Below are 21,743 nucleotides of genomic sequence, written 5' to 3' on the forward strand. Positions count from 1 at the left end.
GTAATTGTAAGCATGAAGTACTCACAGTCAAAGTAGTAACAGGTTATCATAGCAGTAGGGACTGAAGATACATGTTGTTATGGCTCCACAGGTCATTTGGAGAATGTTAGGTGCTTTGGTGTAGACATGCCCCAACATAATTTCTTTGTATTATTCAGTTATTACGTCTATTACAGTTTCTGACAGTTGTAGTCTTAGTACACCATCATGTAAGTTGTTTTTCCATGGACAATGTCATCTCAAGCAACAGCTAGCTCACTATGTGTTTTGTGGAGATGTGTGGATACAGTTTGAATTTCTTATGTGTAGATCGTGTCAGCAGACTGAACCAAAAACCTGAACCTTTGACCCTTACGAGGGTTGATCATTAAGTTAAAAGACATGTCTATAAAAACCAAAAACTGTACCTGATCTAAATTTGGCCACCATCCCTGTCGAAGAAGTCTCCTTGTGCAGTGATATAGCGCTCCCAGTGCTTCTGCAACACTTGTACCACTTCCTGGAAGGCGTGCCATGTAAACATGTCAAGCATCATCTGCAGTTGGGTGCCGAATCTCCTAAACTGTGTCAAAATAATGACCCTTCAACTTGAATTTCAGCTTGGGAAAGAGGGAGAAGTCACAAGGAGGTACTGGAGCACTCTCAAGCCATGGTGCTATGGTTTATGTTGTTTACAATGAATGCTCTCCGTCAGAGATCTCATTATGTTATGTCTTCATGTTGCTGCCTTGGACCCTGGAGAAATATCTTCCGGTGCACAACCACATGAATATTGAAGAAAACAACTGGCATACTCCTAACCCGATACACCTTGTTTGGTTTTGGAAATTGTAGGTTCTTTCACTGGGAAATTTGCTGTTTCTTCTCGTGGTGGTAGCTGCAGGCCCACCCTTGAAGGTTTGGCTCATCCTGGGATGCTCACTGACACAGCTCTGCTCCAGTTTGTGATCCTTGAAGAAAGTGCAAATGTACATTCACTAGTAACACAGTTCCTGATCTTGGTAGCACATTTTTCACTTACATCCTAATTCTTGATAGTTACTACTTGCACACATTCATCACAAGCAGTCTCTGCAGTTTTTGATGTACCATCATTCAGTGAGGAGGTCTGTTGGCTCTGTCATGCCGTTGGGGGGCATTAGATTTAAGGGTCACTGCAAATCAATACGCAGTTGTTCTGAGTATGATGAAACATTTCTATCCCGATGGGAGTGGTCTCTTGCAGGATGTCAGGGTCACTGAACGGTTTGATCAACTTGAAAAGGAAGGATGAGTCACATGCTTTGGCTTTCAGTCAAAGATCTCCACCCTATTCAACACCTATGGGGATTTTGGATTGATGTGTTTGACATCTCTCACTCACACCATCATCAGAACACCAAATGATTGAGTATCTTTTTGAAAAAGAGTGTTCGTCCCTCCAGTAGAGTTACAAAGGCTTGGAAAATCAATGCTAAGATGCACTGACGCTATTTGCCAGGATGTGATGGCCCAGCACGTTACAAAGACACTCTGTTGTTTTTTTCTTTCATTTGTCACTTGTTAATATGTTAAAACAATAACAATATTAGCTATGAACTTGTGCTTTGGCAATCTGCATCTACAACGCAACAAATTCGGACCAAGATTTGGAAATAAATACACACCAGCTATAAACCCCACCAGCTGACGTTAATAGCCAAGCAATGGTATCAAGCAAAAACATAAACCAACAAAGAGCTAGATAAAAAGTTGGGTGAATGTGAGGGACTGCTAAGAAGACAAGTCACATTTAAAGACAACAGAATTTGATTTAAGGATGGAAAGATGCTATAGATAGAGGGGTGGAAAAACAGCAGGAGAGATTGCAGTTTCTACCCTGCCAGCCACTGATGGACTCAGGAGGACACAAGTGCCTCAGTTCTGCTGTGCCTGAAGGACAACTGGAGCTGTTTATTGCTAAATGACTTCTCTTGCCCCTCTCTTTCTCCCTCTCATTTTCTCTCTCCATCCTTCTCCCTCTCTCCATCTGCGGGATAGTTTGCCACATCAGCTGTTCTCCAACCCCACTGAAATGACCCCTCAAGGAAACGTAATCCTCGTTGTGTGTGTGTGTGTGTGTGTTTGGGCGAACACGCACACACAAAGTGCTTATGTGCTGTTCTCACATGTATTGTATTCTGCAACTTTGGCCAACTGACACTGCCCACTGTTGTGGTCATAATCAGGTTCAGATTTTATTTATATATTCTAAAAAAAAACAACTAAGAAATCTGCGTTGGACCATTTAGTTAAACAGGCTGAAATTGAACTTTTTGGAGGGTCTTTTTTTTTAGAAATATGCACAAAATGGACAGAAATAGAGGTTTACTTGTGAATGTGTGTGTGCCTATGCACTACATTTTAGTTATAATGTAAGATTTGGTGTAGATATGATTGAGCAGTAAAGCAATACTCTGATGCTTTGTTTGTTTTACTGAAGTACATTTAAAGCAAACTACCATCTCAATTCATAACAAACATGCAAAGTTAGTGAACAAACCCCCAGTATAGCTCATAAAAAGCAAATCATGTCCTTTGATATTAGAGCATTTTCAAACTATGTTGTTCTCCATGTGGCCCCTGTGCAGGTCTCCTCAGGTGTGCTAGTCTGTGGTGACTTTGATCTTTCATAGCCCCTCTTCGCAGACCTCATTGGTGGATTCTTTGACTAGTGGAGACCAATTGGTTGCCCTTGCAAGATGCACCTTACATTCTAAAAACACCAATGACCCTGTTTCTTCCACTAACTCTGCCTAAATAATGCACTCGGCCTTCGCCGAAGGCTGACAGACTTGACGTTGAAGCACACGTGGAGGCAGGAATTGGGCTCCCGTCTTGTGATACCCAGTAAATGCTAACCACTGTAAACCTTAACATCAGTGTAGTGCACTAGCTTTGCCCGTATTTTATTGGGTTTTTGTCAAATTTTTCTTTTAATCAATGTGTTTATGTCGTATCTGTTGCTATTTATAATTGTATAACACTTTGATCCAAGCCCTGTCAATTAACTGGATTGAAAATTTGACGTGGTCACCTTCCATGCATCTCCTTGTTTTACTTATGTTTTTTTATTTTATCTTTATTTATTTTTGTTAATTTGTCTGAATCGCTTCGTGTGTTTTCAAAACTGACCTAATGTTAAAATTATTGCCTGTGTACCCTGATGAAAAGGCAAAAGTGGTTTAATTCAAAGTAAGATGTTGAAATTCAAGTGAGACCCTTTTCCCATTGGCCTTTATGAAAAATAGGTAATTTAAAATAATTCGTAATTATTATGAGAATTATAAGATTGTCATTCATGCCGCCCAGTCTTGGGTGTAAAGAAAAAATCTTAACTTTTTTTTTATTTTACATTTGCAGAGAGCAATTAAATGTTTTGTCCACTTTTCTAGGTCCCCTTTTAATGCAATTTTTCACACAAAATATTAACTGCAATTTGTAAATAATGCATACTTAATTTTACAACCCTAAAGGATCAGAAAGAAGAGGGAAAAAAATCCTCAGTTTTTTTGTAACTCTTGTTCTGTCTCCACACTGTGATAATGCTTCCTCTACTAGTAAACATACATTTATTAAGCTACACTTTGCAAGTTGCTGCACACGCTCTGCCAGAGCTGATTGGCCACAAAGGAGCAGAAAGAAGAAAAATCCATGTAACCCTACCGATCTGTGCTAACTGCTTGAAGAAGTATATAAAAATTCCCTTCCATCCCTTGTGAAAAAGCCCAAAACGTAGCAGTCGACCGTAACACATTAGCTAACAATGAGTACAACAAAATCAGTGCTCGTAGTCTTAATATAAAACAGTAAAATAATAAGTTTCAAATGGTTTGTGTCAACTTAATTACCTGAAATTACCATTTTAGGGAATTACAGGCCTGGTACCAATCTCTCAGTCCTCAGTCCTTCATGTAACAGCTTTTTAAAAACACCTTTCCTACCTTTTGGTTTTCAAGCTGGCATTATCCAGTCAACATGAGGCACAGTCACTCTTTGATGGAGATAATGGTGAAATGACAACCTCAGCCATCAGCACTTTGGAGTATTTTATTCATCCGCCACTTCACAACACATATGAGGCCAAGACCCATTCATGGCTGGCCTGTTCCTTTCTTAGAGCCATGTTCACAATTAGCCCTTTACTTTATCTTCAAGGCCAGAGCCTCCATGTTTTGTCACGCCTGTGTTTGTTAGGTTGCCAGTTTCTTTATTCACTGTTTTCAAAGATGGCTCAGGTTTTGTGGGACATGTGAAATGGGCACTGTCAAACACTTGAAGTTCTAAAAAGCTGCTGCACTTTTGCAATAATGTGAAATTTCATACCCTCTGACTGTATGCTGTGATACACTGACTGTCCAGCCAAATGGCTGTGAAACATCAACGCGAAACAAATGACGTTAGTTTTCTCAACAAGAGATCAGTTTCATAGCTTATCGAACATATTACTGAGAGCTATGACAAATGTTCCTGTAATAAAATATATACTCGATCTGCTTAACTGTTACTTTTATTGCTTTGCCCTGCGTTTTGCTGTTTTATGGTTGTCCCTACGCTCACAGAAGTGATTCACTCGTCTGACCTTCATACTTCCTGCTGTTAGCTGTGTATTTTTTTTGACAAAATGTTCAAAGCCTGTTTCACTTCAGCGTTCATTCACGTCAAGAGTCAGCAAAAGGTTGAAAATACCAAAAACATTTTTCAGATCAACAGTTTGAAGGCATTTCGATGTCTTTGATGGAGCCTCGGTCCATATTGACTGCCTGATTTTTCTTCTCCACAGGACAACTATACGTTTGCTCAGCCAGGCATCCAAAGGAAAGTCAAGGCCCTGGAGGAACTGGTCAGCAGGATTGATGGTGAGTTGTCTGTCTTCCATCCATCCATCCATCCATCCTGTTCACAGTTGGGCTATTATATGATATCTGCTTACATCCTTTAGTCTCTCCTGTTTCTTCTTTTGTTTTTCCATTTCTTCAGTCTTCACTCGGTCACTACCACCTTCATACAAGATATAAAAATACACTTAAAGGCCTGATACATTTATTTGAGATAAAATAAATTAAAATGTATTTGTCTAGTGTTATCCCACAAACTCGCTATGTTGATGATGAATTTTTGAATTGGTCTTAAAAATACAACTAATGAAACATCTATCAGCCGGTATGGCAGAAGACAAAGAGCATGCGGGTCAGAAAATGTGCTGTGCATTAGCTGTAGTACCTGATTGCACCACCAGGTAAAGCCTCTTCTTGTTTAAATGAAAATGAAGATGGCAGTTTGTTTGCTGTGTTTTATGCTGAGCTTGAGCAATACACAATTCTGTATTTACAAGCAGAGAGCATTGGGGAGGTATTAAAATTATGTTATTTACATTCATTTTACAGACTTTTTCCCGTTTTGTTGAATTGCATATAATTTATCGTGAAATCAGGAAAAATGGTAAATTGACACGCTGACTATTTAACACAAAAGACCAAAACTGTACATAACTGTGTATAATATCAACATCAAAAATTAGTATTTTTTACAAATTGTAATTAATTGTAATATGACCTTAAGGTCACATTGCTTTTTCTTTTTTTTTTAACCATATTAAATCAGCAAAAGAAATGCTTTTTTTTTTTTTTTTAAAGATAAAGCACATTAAAGATTGAAACTATAAACTAATTCCAATCAGCTGAAAATATATATTTGCCGTTATTCACACTTTTCTTTTACAGCTTTTAAACATTCTGGGGCAGTTAATGCCTTCTGAGCAGAGTTGACATATCAAAAATGGATCAAAGTCTGCTAGGATACTTTCCCAAGTTAACAAGCTCACATAACTAAGTCACCTTGGCATTGAGAGCAATATCAGAATATTGAATAATGTTCAGTCAGGTCAGTTCAGAAAATGTAAAGAAAGATCAGAAAGTTGTTTAAAAATTGGCATCCCTATGACTAGTTCTATACTTTATTGTGAAGTCTTTGGATTCCAACAGGGGAAATCTTCACTGAATGTATGTAGGAGCATTTCAATCTTTTTGTGATCTCTTTGTCCCTTGATACCAACAATGACCATGTTTTTCAATTCATTCATTTCACCTAAGTGCCTGATCAAGGCAGATGTTTAGCTCCTGATTACAAGCTTGTTGCAGAAAAGAGAGAGGAGGTGGTGGTGATTGGACTTGATTGGACACTCTACCAAGCACCAAGAATAAAAAATGGATAAAGAAATTTAAAAAAAAAAAGTTTTAGAAATTGCCTTTCTAATTAACTCTTCCGTTCTCTACTAGTTAGAATTATTGTGTTAACACTAGATACACACCAGCAAGTAAAAATTGTTTTCACGCCTTGATTCTTCCGTTTTTTTTTTTATTTTGTCAATTTGTAACAGCATGACACCACAATCATATCTCGCTAATTTTCATTCCACTCGGCTGCCTGGCGATGCGTATGTGCTAGTGACTGTTAACACAAAACAGTGGCCTGCTGAGGCCTGGGAGTTAATGTATGCAGGCTGAGTGTACTCATACGCAGCTCAATGACATTTCACACAAACTCAGTGTTAATTAGCTAAGCTACTTTTCCCTCTGTGGCCCCTACTGTCTGTTCCATTTTTTATCAACACAATACATGTGTCACCTGCTTTTCAATAGTTTCCCCCCATCCAAACTTTGCCGCTTGCAAATGTGCGTGACGTTTGCCACAGTCCATGATGCATTGTGCAACAAAACAAGGTCTTATCAAAGCAAGCTTTTGTACAATGGTCATGTTCTCGGCTAACCTTGGTGCTGTCCGACTATCCTGTCACCCGCTCTGTCAGCCAGAGGGAGGGGAGGACTCACCCGCTGCATTCAAATGGATGGAGGGAGTGTGATGCTTGTGTGTGCAGGAGTGTGAATGTCAGAGAAAGTTAAGGAGTGTATGGAGGCCTGTTAGAAGAAGCTTGCTAACAGAACGAGCATGCACGTCAGAAAGCGATATAGTGTGTTTGTGCGAAGATTGTATGTGTTAGTGTATTTTTTTTTGGTCTGCGTCTATAAAAACCAACACATAAAGAAAAAACTGCCAAGTCCTTCCGCCTCGTCCCCACTCCACTACACCCCAGCAATGATATAAAAAATGACTCGACATTTTTACTGTATCTTATTCCATAAGTGCCCTGTCATCATAGTTGGGGCAGAGACATTTTATACCTCGCTAGCTTGACATTACCAGCTCTAATGAGATCACAGATAGCTTTTATCTTGTGTTACGGGATTGTTTTTCGCCCCGCTGTCGACATAGCGTCTGTTTTGGGAACAATGGCCTCTCATCTCTTCCAAAATTACCCATCAGCGCTTATCAGATGTAGGGTTATCCAGAGCGGTGCGCATTTTGATAAAAAGGTGGGGACCTGTCGTCTCCGAGCTGACGGAGGATTCAGCAGAAAGTGATGCACCAACGTTGGTTTCTCATTCCTAACACAGATCCCAAGTTAAAGAATTAATTTCTCGTGATCATTTTTATTTGTTTGCTTTTGCATTTTCCTGGGGTGTTAATCCATTGCATTCCAGAAAAAATTGCACTTAATCTCAAGGCTAATTAATTTGAGATTTGTTGCACGACTTATCACACATGAACAGATCAATTATTCCCCAACAGAGCAAGTTAGTAACCTTCTCAGAATGGCAACAAAATAAAAGCATTAGCTCTCACTATGGGATTCTGGTGTTCTGTTTCAGCCTTGTATCAGTTGGATATCTGATACAGGGGTGTTTGTAGGTGATGGCATATTTACTAAGACAATGGAAGGAGAGACACGGATGGCAGGAATGAGGTAGTTTGGGATGTTGTTGACCTCAGCTTATTATTTCATGACATTCATATTTCCAGTACTGGGTCAGCTTAGATAGGACTTTGCTGATCTGCCTGTCTCTCACCACTTTCTGTGTCACCTTCTCTCTGCTTCTTTAAAATCACTGCAGCTCATCCTGTATGTTGGGAAAATACGCTGTACATTCGCAAAGAGCTCAAGAAAGATTATGTCCAATGTGTTCTCTGGATTTGTGCCATGAAGCCTCAGCCTTTCCATAACCATTTCGAAGAACTCTTCCATGTTGTAATGGATGTGGTAGTAAGGCATAAGAAAAGGTGCCAAAAATCTTTTGTCTCTTTTTCAATCGTGATTTGTGGCTGTGTGTGCAGATTACCATGTGTAGTAGATCTTCCACCAGCAACGATTTAGTTTGATTTTGAAAAACTCTACATCAGTGTATAATGCAGCATGGCAGAAAATTTAAACAAAGGGTGACATATTATAGTGCAAAACTGCAGATTTAAACTGGCATCTCCAATATTGTAAAAATGCGTTTCAGAAAAAGGCCTTGTTAATTAAGTAGATGGTGCAGGTCCAAGTTTCTATTGAACTTTTAACAAATTGAAAAAGTTTACTCTGCATATTAAGCAAAGTACAACATAAACACAGTGGATATTTTACTGTTTCATATTTGTTAAATTATCTGACAGCAGTAACAGAAAAAAATATGTAAATGAGCACAACTGAATTTGGATTGTGAGTGTATTAAAATATTGAATGTATGAATACAGATGAAAGCAAATAGATGACAGAAAGTTTCTCCAAGATAAATATTGCTCCTACAATGCTCGTATTTATTGGTTAATCAGTGAAGCCCCACTAATAATTTAACGAGTAAAGAGATTGTAACTGATAAGGCAGAAGACAGCAGACCTGCATGTCAAAAAAAGTATTGAAGATTAGCTGTAGTACGTGGTTGTGCCACCAGATGGAGCTTCTTACTCTTTGGCTCTGTATTGCTAGAGCAGGCACAAGGGCTAGAATAGCAATTTCTGGACTTCAGATATTCAACCTCGATTACTGACGAATATCCGAGTATTTGGATCAGTTCATAACGTCCGACAGGGGGCGGGCGGAAGGGGTCGGCTGTAGCAATCCGAATATTTGGATCTCAGAATAAATACAGATACCACCGTAACGACCGAATATTCGGATATTCGGGTCCAGCCCTAGGAGGCAGACACTGGGACTCCTGACAATTCCATGTTTATGATAATTTAGTGAGTAAAGGGCCACCATGACAAAGTCCTCTGTGCTGCTTCTCGCCTACTGGCCATTGTTCTCCTTCTGTAGGTGAACAGAAGTGCACTACAACAGCATAACGATGGCCTAGTGGCTGATCATCAACACCATTGGAGTGGCCATGTCATGTCACATATGCCAGGACTCAGAATGATCCCCACTGAGTTCATTTTGGTTAGCGATTTGCTAATCGTCAGTTGAGAAATTTGTTTAAAATTTGAATCCCTATCTTAACCAGTGTGTGCTCTCACTGCTGAGAAAACTGCTTCATCATTAAATAGGTGTGACTGCAGTGGCCAATATGAAGGCAGTAGAGAGGTCTAACGAAATTAAAATAGCATGATATTTAGAGTCTAAAGACAGCAATAAATTTCAAGGTTTCAAGGATATGGTTTAATAGCCATAGTGTCACAGGTTTATGTCCTGGAACAGAAAATACTCCCTTCTCCCTCTACTCAGATATTTAAATGAGTGTCATGGTGAAGCTACGCTTAGAAGAGCATTTATGCTCAGTCAGGAACACCAGCAAAGGAAGACACAACTTTTTTCTTCTTAAGTACTTTTACTTGTTTTCTGTGAATCTGGTCCTAAAAGTTTTAAATTAGACTTGATGTAAGGAGGCCAGAAAACTGTAAGTATTTGTTAAAAATCAAAGATGACTACTTCTTCCTTTGATTCTCTTATTTGAAAACAGTTAGTGACATTGTGAGAAATGTTTTACTTTGAAATTTCTACGTTCCTCTCTTTGCTTGCCTGTCCCTCAAACTCCCCCCAACCCCTCTGTAATTATCCTACTTGTAATAAGTGACGCTAACTCCCATTAGCCTTGCTTGACGCTAGCACATGTACCTCCTCAAAAGACAAGCCACTTTGTCAGCATGTAATGTTTCTCTGATCTCTTTATCTCTCCTTTATCTCTCTGTGTATCTGTTGCATGGAAGTGCATTAGAACGAGTTCATCAACATGCAAATTGCTCAAAGGTGAATTTATTTATGCAAATGTGCTTGCAGCTTGCACACTGAGCCAGAAATTGGTAAAAGGCTTGTAGCTGGATTGTTGGACTGTATTGAATAATGAGGAGTAAAAAGTATCTTTTCAGAGCTTTGTCAAAACCTTAGGTAATTTGCCTTTTTATGTGCATGACATTTAGTGTGTATATTATATTTAGATTTATTTTATATGGAGCTCAAGCAGAGTATATTTTGCTTTTGTCATGGTTTTTCCAGCCTCAGAATGGACCTTTGAGGGGGTAATTATACATAACAGATCAGTCTGTGTGCATTGAAGACAATGAGTTTGTGTTCCCTAATTTGTTAGAGCGCTATGTCTCTTCTTGCTATTTCTGACTATTTAATAAATAATGTATGACGAATTGAAACCACAGTTAACAAAACAGTGAACAAAAATTAATATTATTAGAAATATTTTACGCTCAATTCCTATTGTTTAGGAGCTCGCTTAAACCTCTTTGGAAGATGCCAAAAGGCCCCTATGCAGCAAAAACTTTGTTTCCTGTTGTGTTTTTCTAATGAAATCAAGGTCTTTTTTGGAAGTCTTATAATTAGGCCCCTTCTGGTGAATTTCACCCTGGCTTTTGCTCAGCTTTAGTCTTTATTTGGTCTCATAACACAGGCCATCACAACCTCCAGACATCACCTTTTGCTCTTCTGATTCACCACTTTGGGTGTAAACCTACCTTTGGCTGTACATTTGACACTGCATATTTCCCCATCACTAGTTTGATGGAACTCCATTGCTGTATCCTGAGCTCAACACCACCCAAATTGTAATTTGGTTTAAAGAAATACAAACAAGTCAGACTCTGCGGAATGATAATGAAGTGCAGACAGACCATTCTACACCGCGGTAGAGAATGGTCTGACTGTACAATACTGACTTTTGTTGAACATAATGTGTTGCAAACATTTATGGGCATTTATTTAAAAAGATTCACTCCTGTCAGAACTAGGTCCTTAAGGAAAATGTGAAATTTGGGTGAACAGTATCATTTTTTTGGCTCGTTTTTAAGTGCAATGATTTTTTAGAGCATTTTTTAAGATTATTTCATTGGGCTTGTTTATGCATTTTTTATAGTGCCTGTGGAGAGAGACAGTAAGTGTTGAAAAGGAGAGCAGAGGAATGACATGCAGTACAATACATGTTGTATACACTCCCAACATCTGACAATCAGGTCACCTCCTCCTTTGATTTTAAACTCGTTGAAACACAGGATGGAATTTTAACATGCCAATTGACTAATTGTATGAATTCACACATAATTATTTAGGTTAGATCAGTTGTTTTTATATTTGCAGCATTTACACTTGTCAGATTTGTGTTTGGAAACGAACATGCCATGTATGTGCCTGTATAAAAATCAAAGTTTGCTGGTTTAGTGCGTACTTTGTGCCCAGCATGACCTTGTGGGTGCTTTTTGTGTAAGAGGAATAATGAAACACTTTGTGGACGTAGTTATATCTGAGCCCTGCCAAAGAGTGTCTCTCTTTGTGTGACAAACAAACAAATAACTAGAGCCACGCACCACGACTGAAAATATGTGTACATACAGCATGTGCAGCTAAGTAGCTTAATACCTACAGTACAAACCAAGGCTGTGCAGAAATCACTCTTTTTTTAAAGTACAACTGTGTACCATTATAATTGAGTCCTTGAATTTGTTTGTAAGTTAATCCACTGCATACTGAAGAAAGGCATTTATTTACACGATTTTCTTCTCAGAACTAGGTGTTTGTTGTACAAGAAATGTACAATTTACTTTTTTGTGTGAGACTGAATATGAAATTGCAAGACCTTCGTTAGTAAATAGCTCATCTTCTGTTTTCCAAAGGCTACGAGGTTAGGCTAATATTAGCAGCTCTGCCCTGGTCTTTTTGGATTTGAAAATTTTACACACCGGCAACATCCTGAAAGCTTTTTCATTTGTCAAGTGAAACCCCAAAACATAAGGTTTTAATGTATAACTAAGGTTTAGTAGCTAGGCAGCTGAGTAGGGTTTTGTTAAACCAAAAAATAGACTGATATTACCGTTTTCTTTGTTGTACTAATAACACTAGTTTTGACTATTTCTACACAGTACAAAAAGTTCCAGTTAAAGTTATCATCTTCAAACTCTGTTTCTCGTCAAGCATTAGCATTTGCATTAGCATTAACGCGGCTGATTCTCTGTCCTGGTCACTGTCTAGTTTCTGGGTTTACCCCTAAAAGACAGGCTAAATGGCTGGAAGACATTCATACATTCACACTTCAGATAGAACAGCATCGCTAATCCTAGAACTGCAACATGAAAAATATCCCACTCTATCCTGAGTTACATTAGCAGTAACAAATAAATATTAGCTTAACTTCATTTGAATTTCAGCTGCTACTTGCATGTTCGTAGTTTGTCTTAGCTAGTTTGTTGCTACTTTGTATGTAAGTCTTGAGTTTCTTTCGCAGTTCTGTTTCCTCCAAGAACTCGCAACATCATATTGTGTTACTGACAGAGACATATCATTGCTGAATGCAGGTTTAAGTACAACCGATAAATCTAATGGACAAGAGATATGTTGGGTGGCAGAGGAAACTGTGATCAGGAGTGTGATAAATTTTGCAGAATGTGATTCCTCAGAATAAGAATTTACCTTAAGACATTAGTTATTTGTTCATATGTCAGTCTTAAACAATTTGATCTCATTTTATTCAATCCAATTGTAGTTATACAGCACAGATTCACAACGTATGCCATCTCACAAGTTACAGACTTACATGAAAACAGGAAACAGAAAACCCAAGTGCATAAAGTTAATATGTAAAGGATGTTGGTGAAGGTGGGTGAAATTGCAAAAGTTAGGAGCAAAATAACCTAAATACAGAGTAAATTCAAAATATAACTGCAATTTTAGAACAGACTGAGAGACAGTGACAGAAAAAAATGAAATCCAGTCAGAGAGTGGGAGAGAGGACAGAAAAAAAGTGTAAGTGTAATTACATTTTGCACCAAGGAGAGCATGAAGTCAGCCAGAATTGGCCTCATCAGCAGAATCCCGTGAGCTGCTCACTAGTCACTGTACAACCTCTGACCTTCTACTGTCCACCAGCCTACAGGCTGCAGTCCACTGTGGAGAGCCGACCAGCAGCACTGTGAACTCCGTCCTCAACTTTAACCAGCAGTAGGGAGCAAGACAAGACTCATCAGTCAATCAGTGTCTATGAGACGTGCCATCCTCAACCTCCCTCGGCCCTCGTAACTGCCTTACCCAGCATGCCGAGCAATGCACCAGCTAGACAGCAGCTGACGGCTCAAAAAAAGTCACGAGCTTCAGTGCTTGGCATCATCCTCTATTTTTTTGTTTTTTTGATTTTCATCTCGTCTGCTCTCTTTTCTCCTCACCCCACTGCTATAACTCCACATGACAAATGACCGTCCCCCTTCCCTCCCCCACCGCCGCTGCACCTCTTCCACCCCGTGTTTGGTGAAGTCGCTAATATTAGGCAGAGCAAGTTCATTAGTGTAATTTAACATTGTCTAAAGTTGTTCCACTCTCTCCCTCCCTGTTTGGCAGCTAGCGAAGATCTGTCACCATGATGCATTCACTGTTAATGAGCTCGCCTTGTTTATGCTTTTACAGCAGCATGTGATAATTAAACTGCAGAGAGGAGTGTGAAATAATAGCTTTGTGTTTACTTTGCGCCCTGCTCATGCGGCGGAGTGTGTGTTTTAATTGTTAAACATGCATATGTGAGCAATGGCAGACAGGTGCCATTCAAGTGCTGGAAGGCAATAATGTATGTGATCTTGGCTGGAAACATTTTATGCAGTGTTTCACCAATTACAGCTTTATTAAAGTTGTATTTGAGAGTGTGTGTGTGTGCTTGTCAGTCAGCCCTGATTAAGAGCACAGAGTGTGAGAGAAGAGGATGCTATAGTTCCTCCCTAACTGGCTTTTCTCATAGATTCCCTGACAGCTCTATAATTACAGCTCTATTATAAAGTCTGTGTGTGTCAGAGAGAGAGAGGGAAAGAATGAGTGTCATGGGTTTGATGACTATGAAACAGGGGGGCTGCTGAATACTGAGTGGTATTTTTAATCTTTTGTTATGTAAAGAACCATAAAACAAACATTTGTCAAGAACAGAAGAAAGGAACAAAGGCAGCTATTCTCAGTGTCACAGTCCCGTATGCGGCAAGTTTTCTGCTGACATTTCTGATTCTTCTCAGCGAGCATTCGTGCCTGAAGCTGTGCCGTGTCGCTGACATTGATACTGACATTTGAACCCCACGCTGAGACCATATTGACCGCCTGATGCAACATATGGTCGTCTGTCTGTGCAGCTTGTTTGGTAGCGAGACATAATCTGAACCTGTTATGTGAAGTGAAAACAAAACACATTTTATGAATATAAAGAGAAAAGGTGTAAACTGTGGTCTTGACCTGAGAGCTTCAGTAGAAATCAACTGGACTTTTCGTTTTGGTTGTATAAGACATTTCACCTCTCATCTAAGAGACTTCTCCACTTCTAACTGACTGATAGGAAGTTCAACATATAATCTCCTTAAATCCCCATGGCTGATGGCCCATTATCGCCTCAATGTGTAAATGGTTGTGAAACTGCCAGGTCAGGGATGACTCAAGATGTTATTAATGGTGAATCTTGCTGACCGCATTATAAGTGCTTGGTAATTGGTGTCATAGAACCAGTCCTCCATTTAGACACGGTTTGTTTTACACCTCAGAAAGATGTATATAAATCAGTTTTAGTCAGGAGCGCACAAGAAGATATACTGGGAACAATTAAATATCAGTAGCCAGAAAAGAGAAGAAGCATTACTTACAAAGTAAAACTGCGACATTGGAATGGAAATAATTGACAGGAAACAATGCGTTTGTGGTACGATTTATATAGAAACCAAAACCCCTATGTGTCAAGGCGTGAATAATTGTGAAACTTCCAGGGGAGGGATAACTCAAGATGTTGATGGTGAAACATGCTAGGCCAAGATCTCAGTACTGCATTATAAGTACCTGGTAATTGGTCTTTTTGAACCCCTCCTGTGTTTAAAGGCGGCTTCCTTTACTAATCAAAAAGGTGTATAAAAATCAGTTTTAGTCAAGAACGAACTAAGTAAATCTGGTGTATTGGAATGGAAAGAAATGAAAACAATATAGTTATGGTACTACTGTATATTTAGAATCAAGACTCACGTCTCGAGACATGAATAGTCATGAAATTGCCAGGGGAGGGATGACTCAAGATGTTAATGGTGAGACTATCTGGGACGAGATCTCAAGACTGTATTATAAGTAGCTGATAATTGGTGTCATAGAACCTGTAAACTGTATAAATAGGCTTCTTTTAGTCCTCATAAAGGTATATAAATCTGTTTTCGTATATATTTGAAACAAACATTTAACATTATCCAGAAAAGAGTAGAAACATTACTTACAAAGTAAAACTGCTACCTTGAATTGGAATGAAATGACAGGAAGCTGTACGGTTATGGTACTCCATATGCTACCAAGACTCACATGTCTTGAGGTGTGAATAGTCGTGAAACTGCCAGGTGAGTGATAACTTCAAATGTTATTCGTAAAACTTGATAAGAGGAGATATCAAGACTGCATTATAAGTAACTAATAATTGGTTTCATAGAACCTGTAAACTATTAACTGCTGGTTTCTTTCACTTTTCTCTCCCCAAAACCATCTATCCAGCTACTTACTTGCAAACAGAGCAGTTCTGTTTTACATGTTTGGTTTCTTTTGTGAGACAAAAGAACCAGTTTGAAATATTGACTGAAATGCAGTCCATTAACTGTACATTTATTGGTATATTTAATGGTACACTGAAATCAGCAGCCACATCCAGGAACTGCTGCTCTGCACTGCTATAATCCTGATTTTAGAATTGCAGTGTTGCCCGACAAATTAACTGTACACATGAGTTAAAGGCGACGGATGTGCTGTGAATTCCGCTGTATTTCTATGATCTCTGGACCATTCTTGTAAAATATCCGCCATGTCCATGTTGTACTTTGTTCCTTACACAGACTGCATTACTTGTCATTTTGTTCAATTGTTCAATGTGAAACTCACACTTATTTATTTATTTTTTTGGTGGAAAAAACACCCAAAAAACTCGTGTGTAGAATAATCGGTAAAACAGTCGATAACTTAATCAATAGGAAAAAGTCGTTAGTGCAGCCCTGGTGGATTGATTTGACTTCAAAGTGAAGACTGTGAAGCAAAAAAACCTTATCATGCCACAGACATGCAACCAGCTTACTGCTCTCTATTGTTTTTGTGGAGCTTCTTATACCATTGACTACCACTTACACTGTTGCTGTGCTGCAAATACCTGCAGTCACACCACATGTGTGATAATCCGCTCAGAAAAATTGTTCCCAACAAATACACCCTTTTCTTCATTTGGGGAATGTTTGCTAAAAGTGTCCAGCTGTTGAATTATTTTGCTTTTCCTTTTAAATCAAAGTGTTTGTTTTTCCATTTGTTTCAAGAGATTCAAATTGAGTTTATTCCACTTGCATTGTTGTCATTTCCCATCCCTGCAGTGAAATAAATCCTTGCCGCTCACACTGCAAACACACACAATGCAGCTTAACGTGAGATGAAACCTGCCTCATGCATGAAAAGCATTTTTAAATACAAAGTGTAAGTTTCGACAACGTTATGAGCACACTGTGCCTGACAGCTATTCTTTGCCTTTTCACAGAGTGACTTTATATGACAGGTTAGAAGTCAACAAAATGCTATTTTAATCTTCTCCTACTGGAAACTGTGATGTTAAAGAATTAATTAACATGCACTCCATACATACTTTACATACATGCCTTCTGTCCTCACCTCCGGTTACCAATGACCTACTTTATATGCACTTCATTCCTCACCAGAGCGACATGCGAGTAATGACAGTTGCACTTCTGTTTCTCATCTTGGTTCAGTGTGTAGCTTTTCTGACAGAATCACATTTTGATTGCTCTTTAATTATATCTCTGTTATGTGGAAAAGGCTGTGTGACATTGACTGCAGCAGTTCTCAACATAGCAGGGAAGGAATGTGTCACACTTGTTACTGTCGCCTTTATTATAGCTGAATTCTATGCTTCATTTACATCTCTAACCTTTGCACAAAAATTGGCAGAAACAGTGGCAGCTTAGTTTGCGCGTGTTTTAATTTTGCAGTGTCTTATAACAATATATATTTATTTTCGGCAGAATCCGTGCATCGCCACATGCATCAGTACGAGGTGGAGTACCTGCAGTTCGCCTTCCGCTGGATGAACAACCTCCTGATGAGGGAGCTGCCACTACGCTGCACGATCAGACTGTGGGACACCTACCAGGTGCAAACACACACAAACCGGCACAGCAAAAAGCGGCTGTTATTGTGCTTTTTGTTATCTGCTCATTTCGATCTCTTCTGGCTCTGCATGAGATTTTCTGCGACGGAGATATTCTCTGATAATGACATCCATGATTGCCTCAGAAGTGGCGCGTTTGTGTTTGCTACCATTATACCCCAGCCAACCCAGCAGTATGATGCAACATAATACAGATCTTTTATTTTTTTTCCTCAACATTGCAGCTCCCTCTATGATAATGTTAATTATACAGAGCTTGTGATAGAGCCTGACTGTGCTGCTCGGCCCCGTCGCACAGCCTTGTTACTGACAAATTTATGCTTTGGTTGTCAGTTTAATGGGATCGTTTTATTTGGTCTGTGTTAGCGCAGTGTCATATCGAGAGAGACGGTGATGAGACCAAAAGGAGGTAAGGATTGGACGAGTGAAAAATGTGAATAATAAACATTTCTGGGGAAGATTATGAGTGAAGGATTGCGAAGGATTAGTTAATTCAGCAATGAAACAAAGATGTCGGTCGTCCCTTTCACACATGACACAGAAGTTTTAGCTGATTTAACTCAGGGTTTAATTTTTACATTCCAGCTGCTGCGTTCTTCTGTGTGCGAGTGTCAAAGTAAAGCCTATTACTGTGTTGACCTAGATGTGTAAATGTGTGAGAGGGAGCAGAATCTTAATCCCATTCAAACAAATCTGGACTCGTTCATCCTGCTGCCCTATGACATTTACACAGAGCTTAATAGGCAGCACCTACATTTAGGCCAGATTTTTAACCTCAGTTGGTGTTGTCAATAACACCTAATGTGTGCTATTGATTCTGCGAGGTGTGTATATGTGCTGGAACGTGTGTTGATAGTCTAGGTCTTGAGCTGAGTACATATAATGGATTTTCCAGTTGGTGCAAAGGTCGAGAGTGTAAGACATGTGATCACATCAGTGTGTTTGATTAGAAGGGAAGGGTCAAGAGGAGAGGAATGAAGAGTTGAGGTAAGGTTGGAAATGAACTTTGCCATTCCACCTGTGCCAGATGTTCGCACAAACATCTGTACGTATAGTATCTACCCTGTTCAGCCTACTGTTCCCCATTTTCAGCAGCATCCCCCAAAGTTTCTGTCTTCTCTTTATATATTCTTCTTGCTTCTCCTGAAAAAGGAATTATATAAAATGCTGATGTTCCTTGTCCTTTACACTCTTCGGTGAATGTTGATTATGTTTGCTGAACTCGAAAGTCCAACATTTGCAGGTCTAGCTCTGAGTCACAGACCAAATAAAATGTGAGCTTTGGTCAAATGACAGTAATGGCAGTATATGTGACCATTTCTATCACACCTAAAAGGAGGACAAAAGAGAGACAGAGTTGACTGGAAAAGCAGACATTGGTTTTTGAAAGGAAGGTTAAAGAGTAAATTGGAGTGTATTAGAGGCTATAGATAGATAAAGACTGCAGCAAGTAAAAATAGACGTGAACAAGAACAGAAATGTGAAGACTCCATAAAATATAGAAAAATTAAGCCTGGACATGTTGCAGTTTATAACCAGAGTGCATGGTCCTCTGCCAACAAACCATAGCTTGAATTAATAAATAGCAAATGAATGTTGTCTGTCTTTGTGAACTCTGATTGAACTTTGAGCAGCATGACAGATTGCATCTCACAGGTAAAAGCCACATAGCAGAAAGATATATTTTGCTAGCCTAGCCATGCTACACCCATGTTTCTGATGGCACAAGGGTCTAGGGAAGCTCGACAGGGAGGGAGGTGGGCTAAAAGGTTGTCTATCAAATCCCTCTGCAGCAATTGGGTAGGTATACAACCAATCAACGCAACAAATAGGCTGACGCAGTTCCGAGAGCACCGGCGGATTGTGGCTAAGTCCCATTAGCTTCCCAACCAGTGGAGCCGCGAAGCCAACTGGTATATTAAGGATTTGCCATATCCCGTCGGCATAAGTCCAAATACGTCTTTCTTCTCAATGAAACACTTAAGTGCCGTCCTTTGTTTATCTTTCAAGTTGAATTTTAGCTTCAAATCTTTAACGGCTGTGGCCAAAGCCGAGTGGAAAGATAACCACTGTTGCCAACTCCTCAGTAAGGAAAGTCGCTGTTGGCTGTCCTAAAAGTCGCTAGAAGTCGCTAAATGACGTCATCACCTAATTTGCATTTTTCCCAGTTTGCATGTAATTGTAATCAACGTTGTAGGAGAGAGGAATAACATTGTGAAAGAGACCAAAAAGTGAATATAAAACACCCAAAATATTTTTTTGTACTAGAGGCTAAATGCTGTGGTTTATTTTAGCATGACAGTGAAGAAACATTTTCGTTTATATGGCTCCGTAAGTCTGGATGGGATCTGTAGTGACTGCGCATGCGCAATTCATCTGTCGTCTGGCCGCGGAGTGATGTGGGTCTCCCCCTCCCCTCACTCGGACTGCTGCGGGGTTACTGGACTGACAGCCTGTGCTGTGGGAGGGGGAGAAGCTCACAGCAGCACCTGCTGCTTGTTGAAAACAGTAATGAGCCGAGTTTTCCTATCAGAGTCTCCAAAACGGCAGAAAAAGTCGCTAGATTTGTCGCTAGTCGCTTTTGACCAAAAAAGTCGCTAGGAGCTTTGAAAAGTCGCTAGATTTAGCGAGAAAGTCGCTAAGTTGGCAACACTGAAGATAACTGTTTATTGTGCGCTGGTTGTTTCTGTCAGAATCGTCACGCCTCTGTCGTCACTTCGTTACGCCCGCCTTCTGACTCTACACTTCATGGTGATTGGTCCGGCCAGTTTTAGGAGAATCCAGCCTCGAGCCTTATGGAGGGTAACTTGACCGACCCTGGCAGAGAATTAAATTCGTTGCCATGGGTTGTCTAGCGCGGCTAGGCTAATATTTTGCCTTACTGGGATTGAAACACCTTTAGGTCGCTTTGGCTACTTTCCAGGGTGGAGCAGATTTGTCCTTTCCAGGTAGAAACCTGATGTCAGCATGTTATTGGTATCTCATGAATGTTTATGCTGACTAGTATCAGAATTCTCTTTAGTCAAAGTTTTCATTTGTAGATTAACTGCTAATTATTATATTCAAACTAAATGAAAGCTGCCGATTTAATCCAGGAACATTAATTTCCAAAACTTTGTTATAATTCAGTGCCCATATTATGCTAATATACAGGTTTCATAACTTTTGTTTTGAGGGTCTACTACAATATATTGACATGTTGTATAGTTAAAAAATAACATTATTTTTCCTGTACTGCACATTGCAGCAGCACCTCTTCTCATCAATGCTCTGTTTTTGTTCCTGTCTCTTTAAAATTTACTCTTATGAAGTCCAGTCCGACCTGATTGTTCTGATACTATGACGAAAGTGATGCATTGTGGGTTACGTACTGTTAACCCTGATCTTTGAGTAGAGAGGCAGAGACGGAAGTTACAAGTTTTTAGCGTTTTTGAAGTGCGAAACCAGCCAACAGGCAGACTTTATGCAAGTGTGTTACATGGTGACATCAATAAGTAACGGACTAAAAGCCTCAACTTCAAACAAGGTGACTCAGGCAGATACGGAACAGAGATTTCTGTGAGGGGGAAAAGCTTCTTTTGGTGTGAACGTTGGGCTTTGTAAGTTTGCCGACCTTTTATGCACTAAAAACATCCTAAAGAAAATTGGGAAGGTGGTGGGGCACAAAAGAGAATATGGGTTCTTTAATGTTGCTAAATTGTCCTTGTCAGTAAAAAATCTCTCTTCCTCAGTGACATAAAACTGTATTAGCTACAGTGCAACGCTGAGGAACCTGGAAAAAAGTCCTGAAGTCCTGAACGCTGACAACACTTTTGTAGACATCAGTAGATGTGAAGCTTCCTTTCTCTGGAAAAAAGAAACACTAGGAGAACATGAAAAGCACTATGTTTTTCTGGTCAGCTCTCCATTACTAAAGCACTGTAGCAAACTCCATTTTTAGGTAGTGAATGAATCCCAGTTACTGGCAGTAACAGGCCTCTCTGTAGCTGAGGAGCTTGATAATTCAGAGCAGATTTGTTATTTCTTGCTCAGCTGTGTACAGTGCAGCACTCATATTGGTTCCCAGTCATTTCAGTTATTTTTTCTGAACGCAGTAATAGGTGGGTTAAGTAAGGGAGGGAAATGGTGACAGATAAGAGTACATCCTTCTTGTATATGTTTTGACATGCATCAAGACAATTGTGACACCAGCATGGGTGACCTTTCTGCTCCTCTGCAGTACTCTAATGCTCTGATAAAGTAGCTGGACATAATTCTCCA

At 39.5% G+C, this 21,743-nt stretch overlaps 1 protein-coding gene across 2 annotated transcripts in view; it reads left to right on the plus strand.

Moving 5' to 3' along the window:
- The window catches only part of tbc1d22a (TBC1 domain family, member 22a), a 166,140-nt gene that overhangs the window by 97,093 nt on the left and 47,304 nt on the right, over positions 1-21,743 (plus strand). For both annotated transcript variants that reach the window (XM_051946344.1, XM_051946341.1), the window contains exons 11-12: positions 4,802-4,877; positions 17,338-17,465. In XM_051946344.1, coding sequence (XP_051802304.1) covers positions 4,802-4,877; positions 17,338-17,465 — 204 coding nt within the window. The remainder of the gene's footprint in view (positions 1-4,801; positions 4,878-17,337; positions 17,466-21,743) is intronic.

The sequence above is a fragment of the Acanthochromis polyacanthus genome, chromosome 1, assembly GCF_021347895.1.
Source record: "Acanthochromis polyacanthus isolate Apoly-LR-REF ecotype Palm Island chromosome 1, KAUST_Apoly_ChrSc, whole genome shotgun sequence".
Taxonomy (NCBI): Eukaryota; Metazoa; Chordata; class Actinopteri; family Pomacentridae; genus Acanthochromis; species Acanthochromis polyacanthus.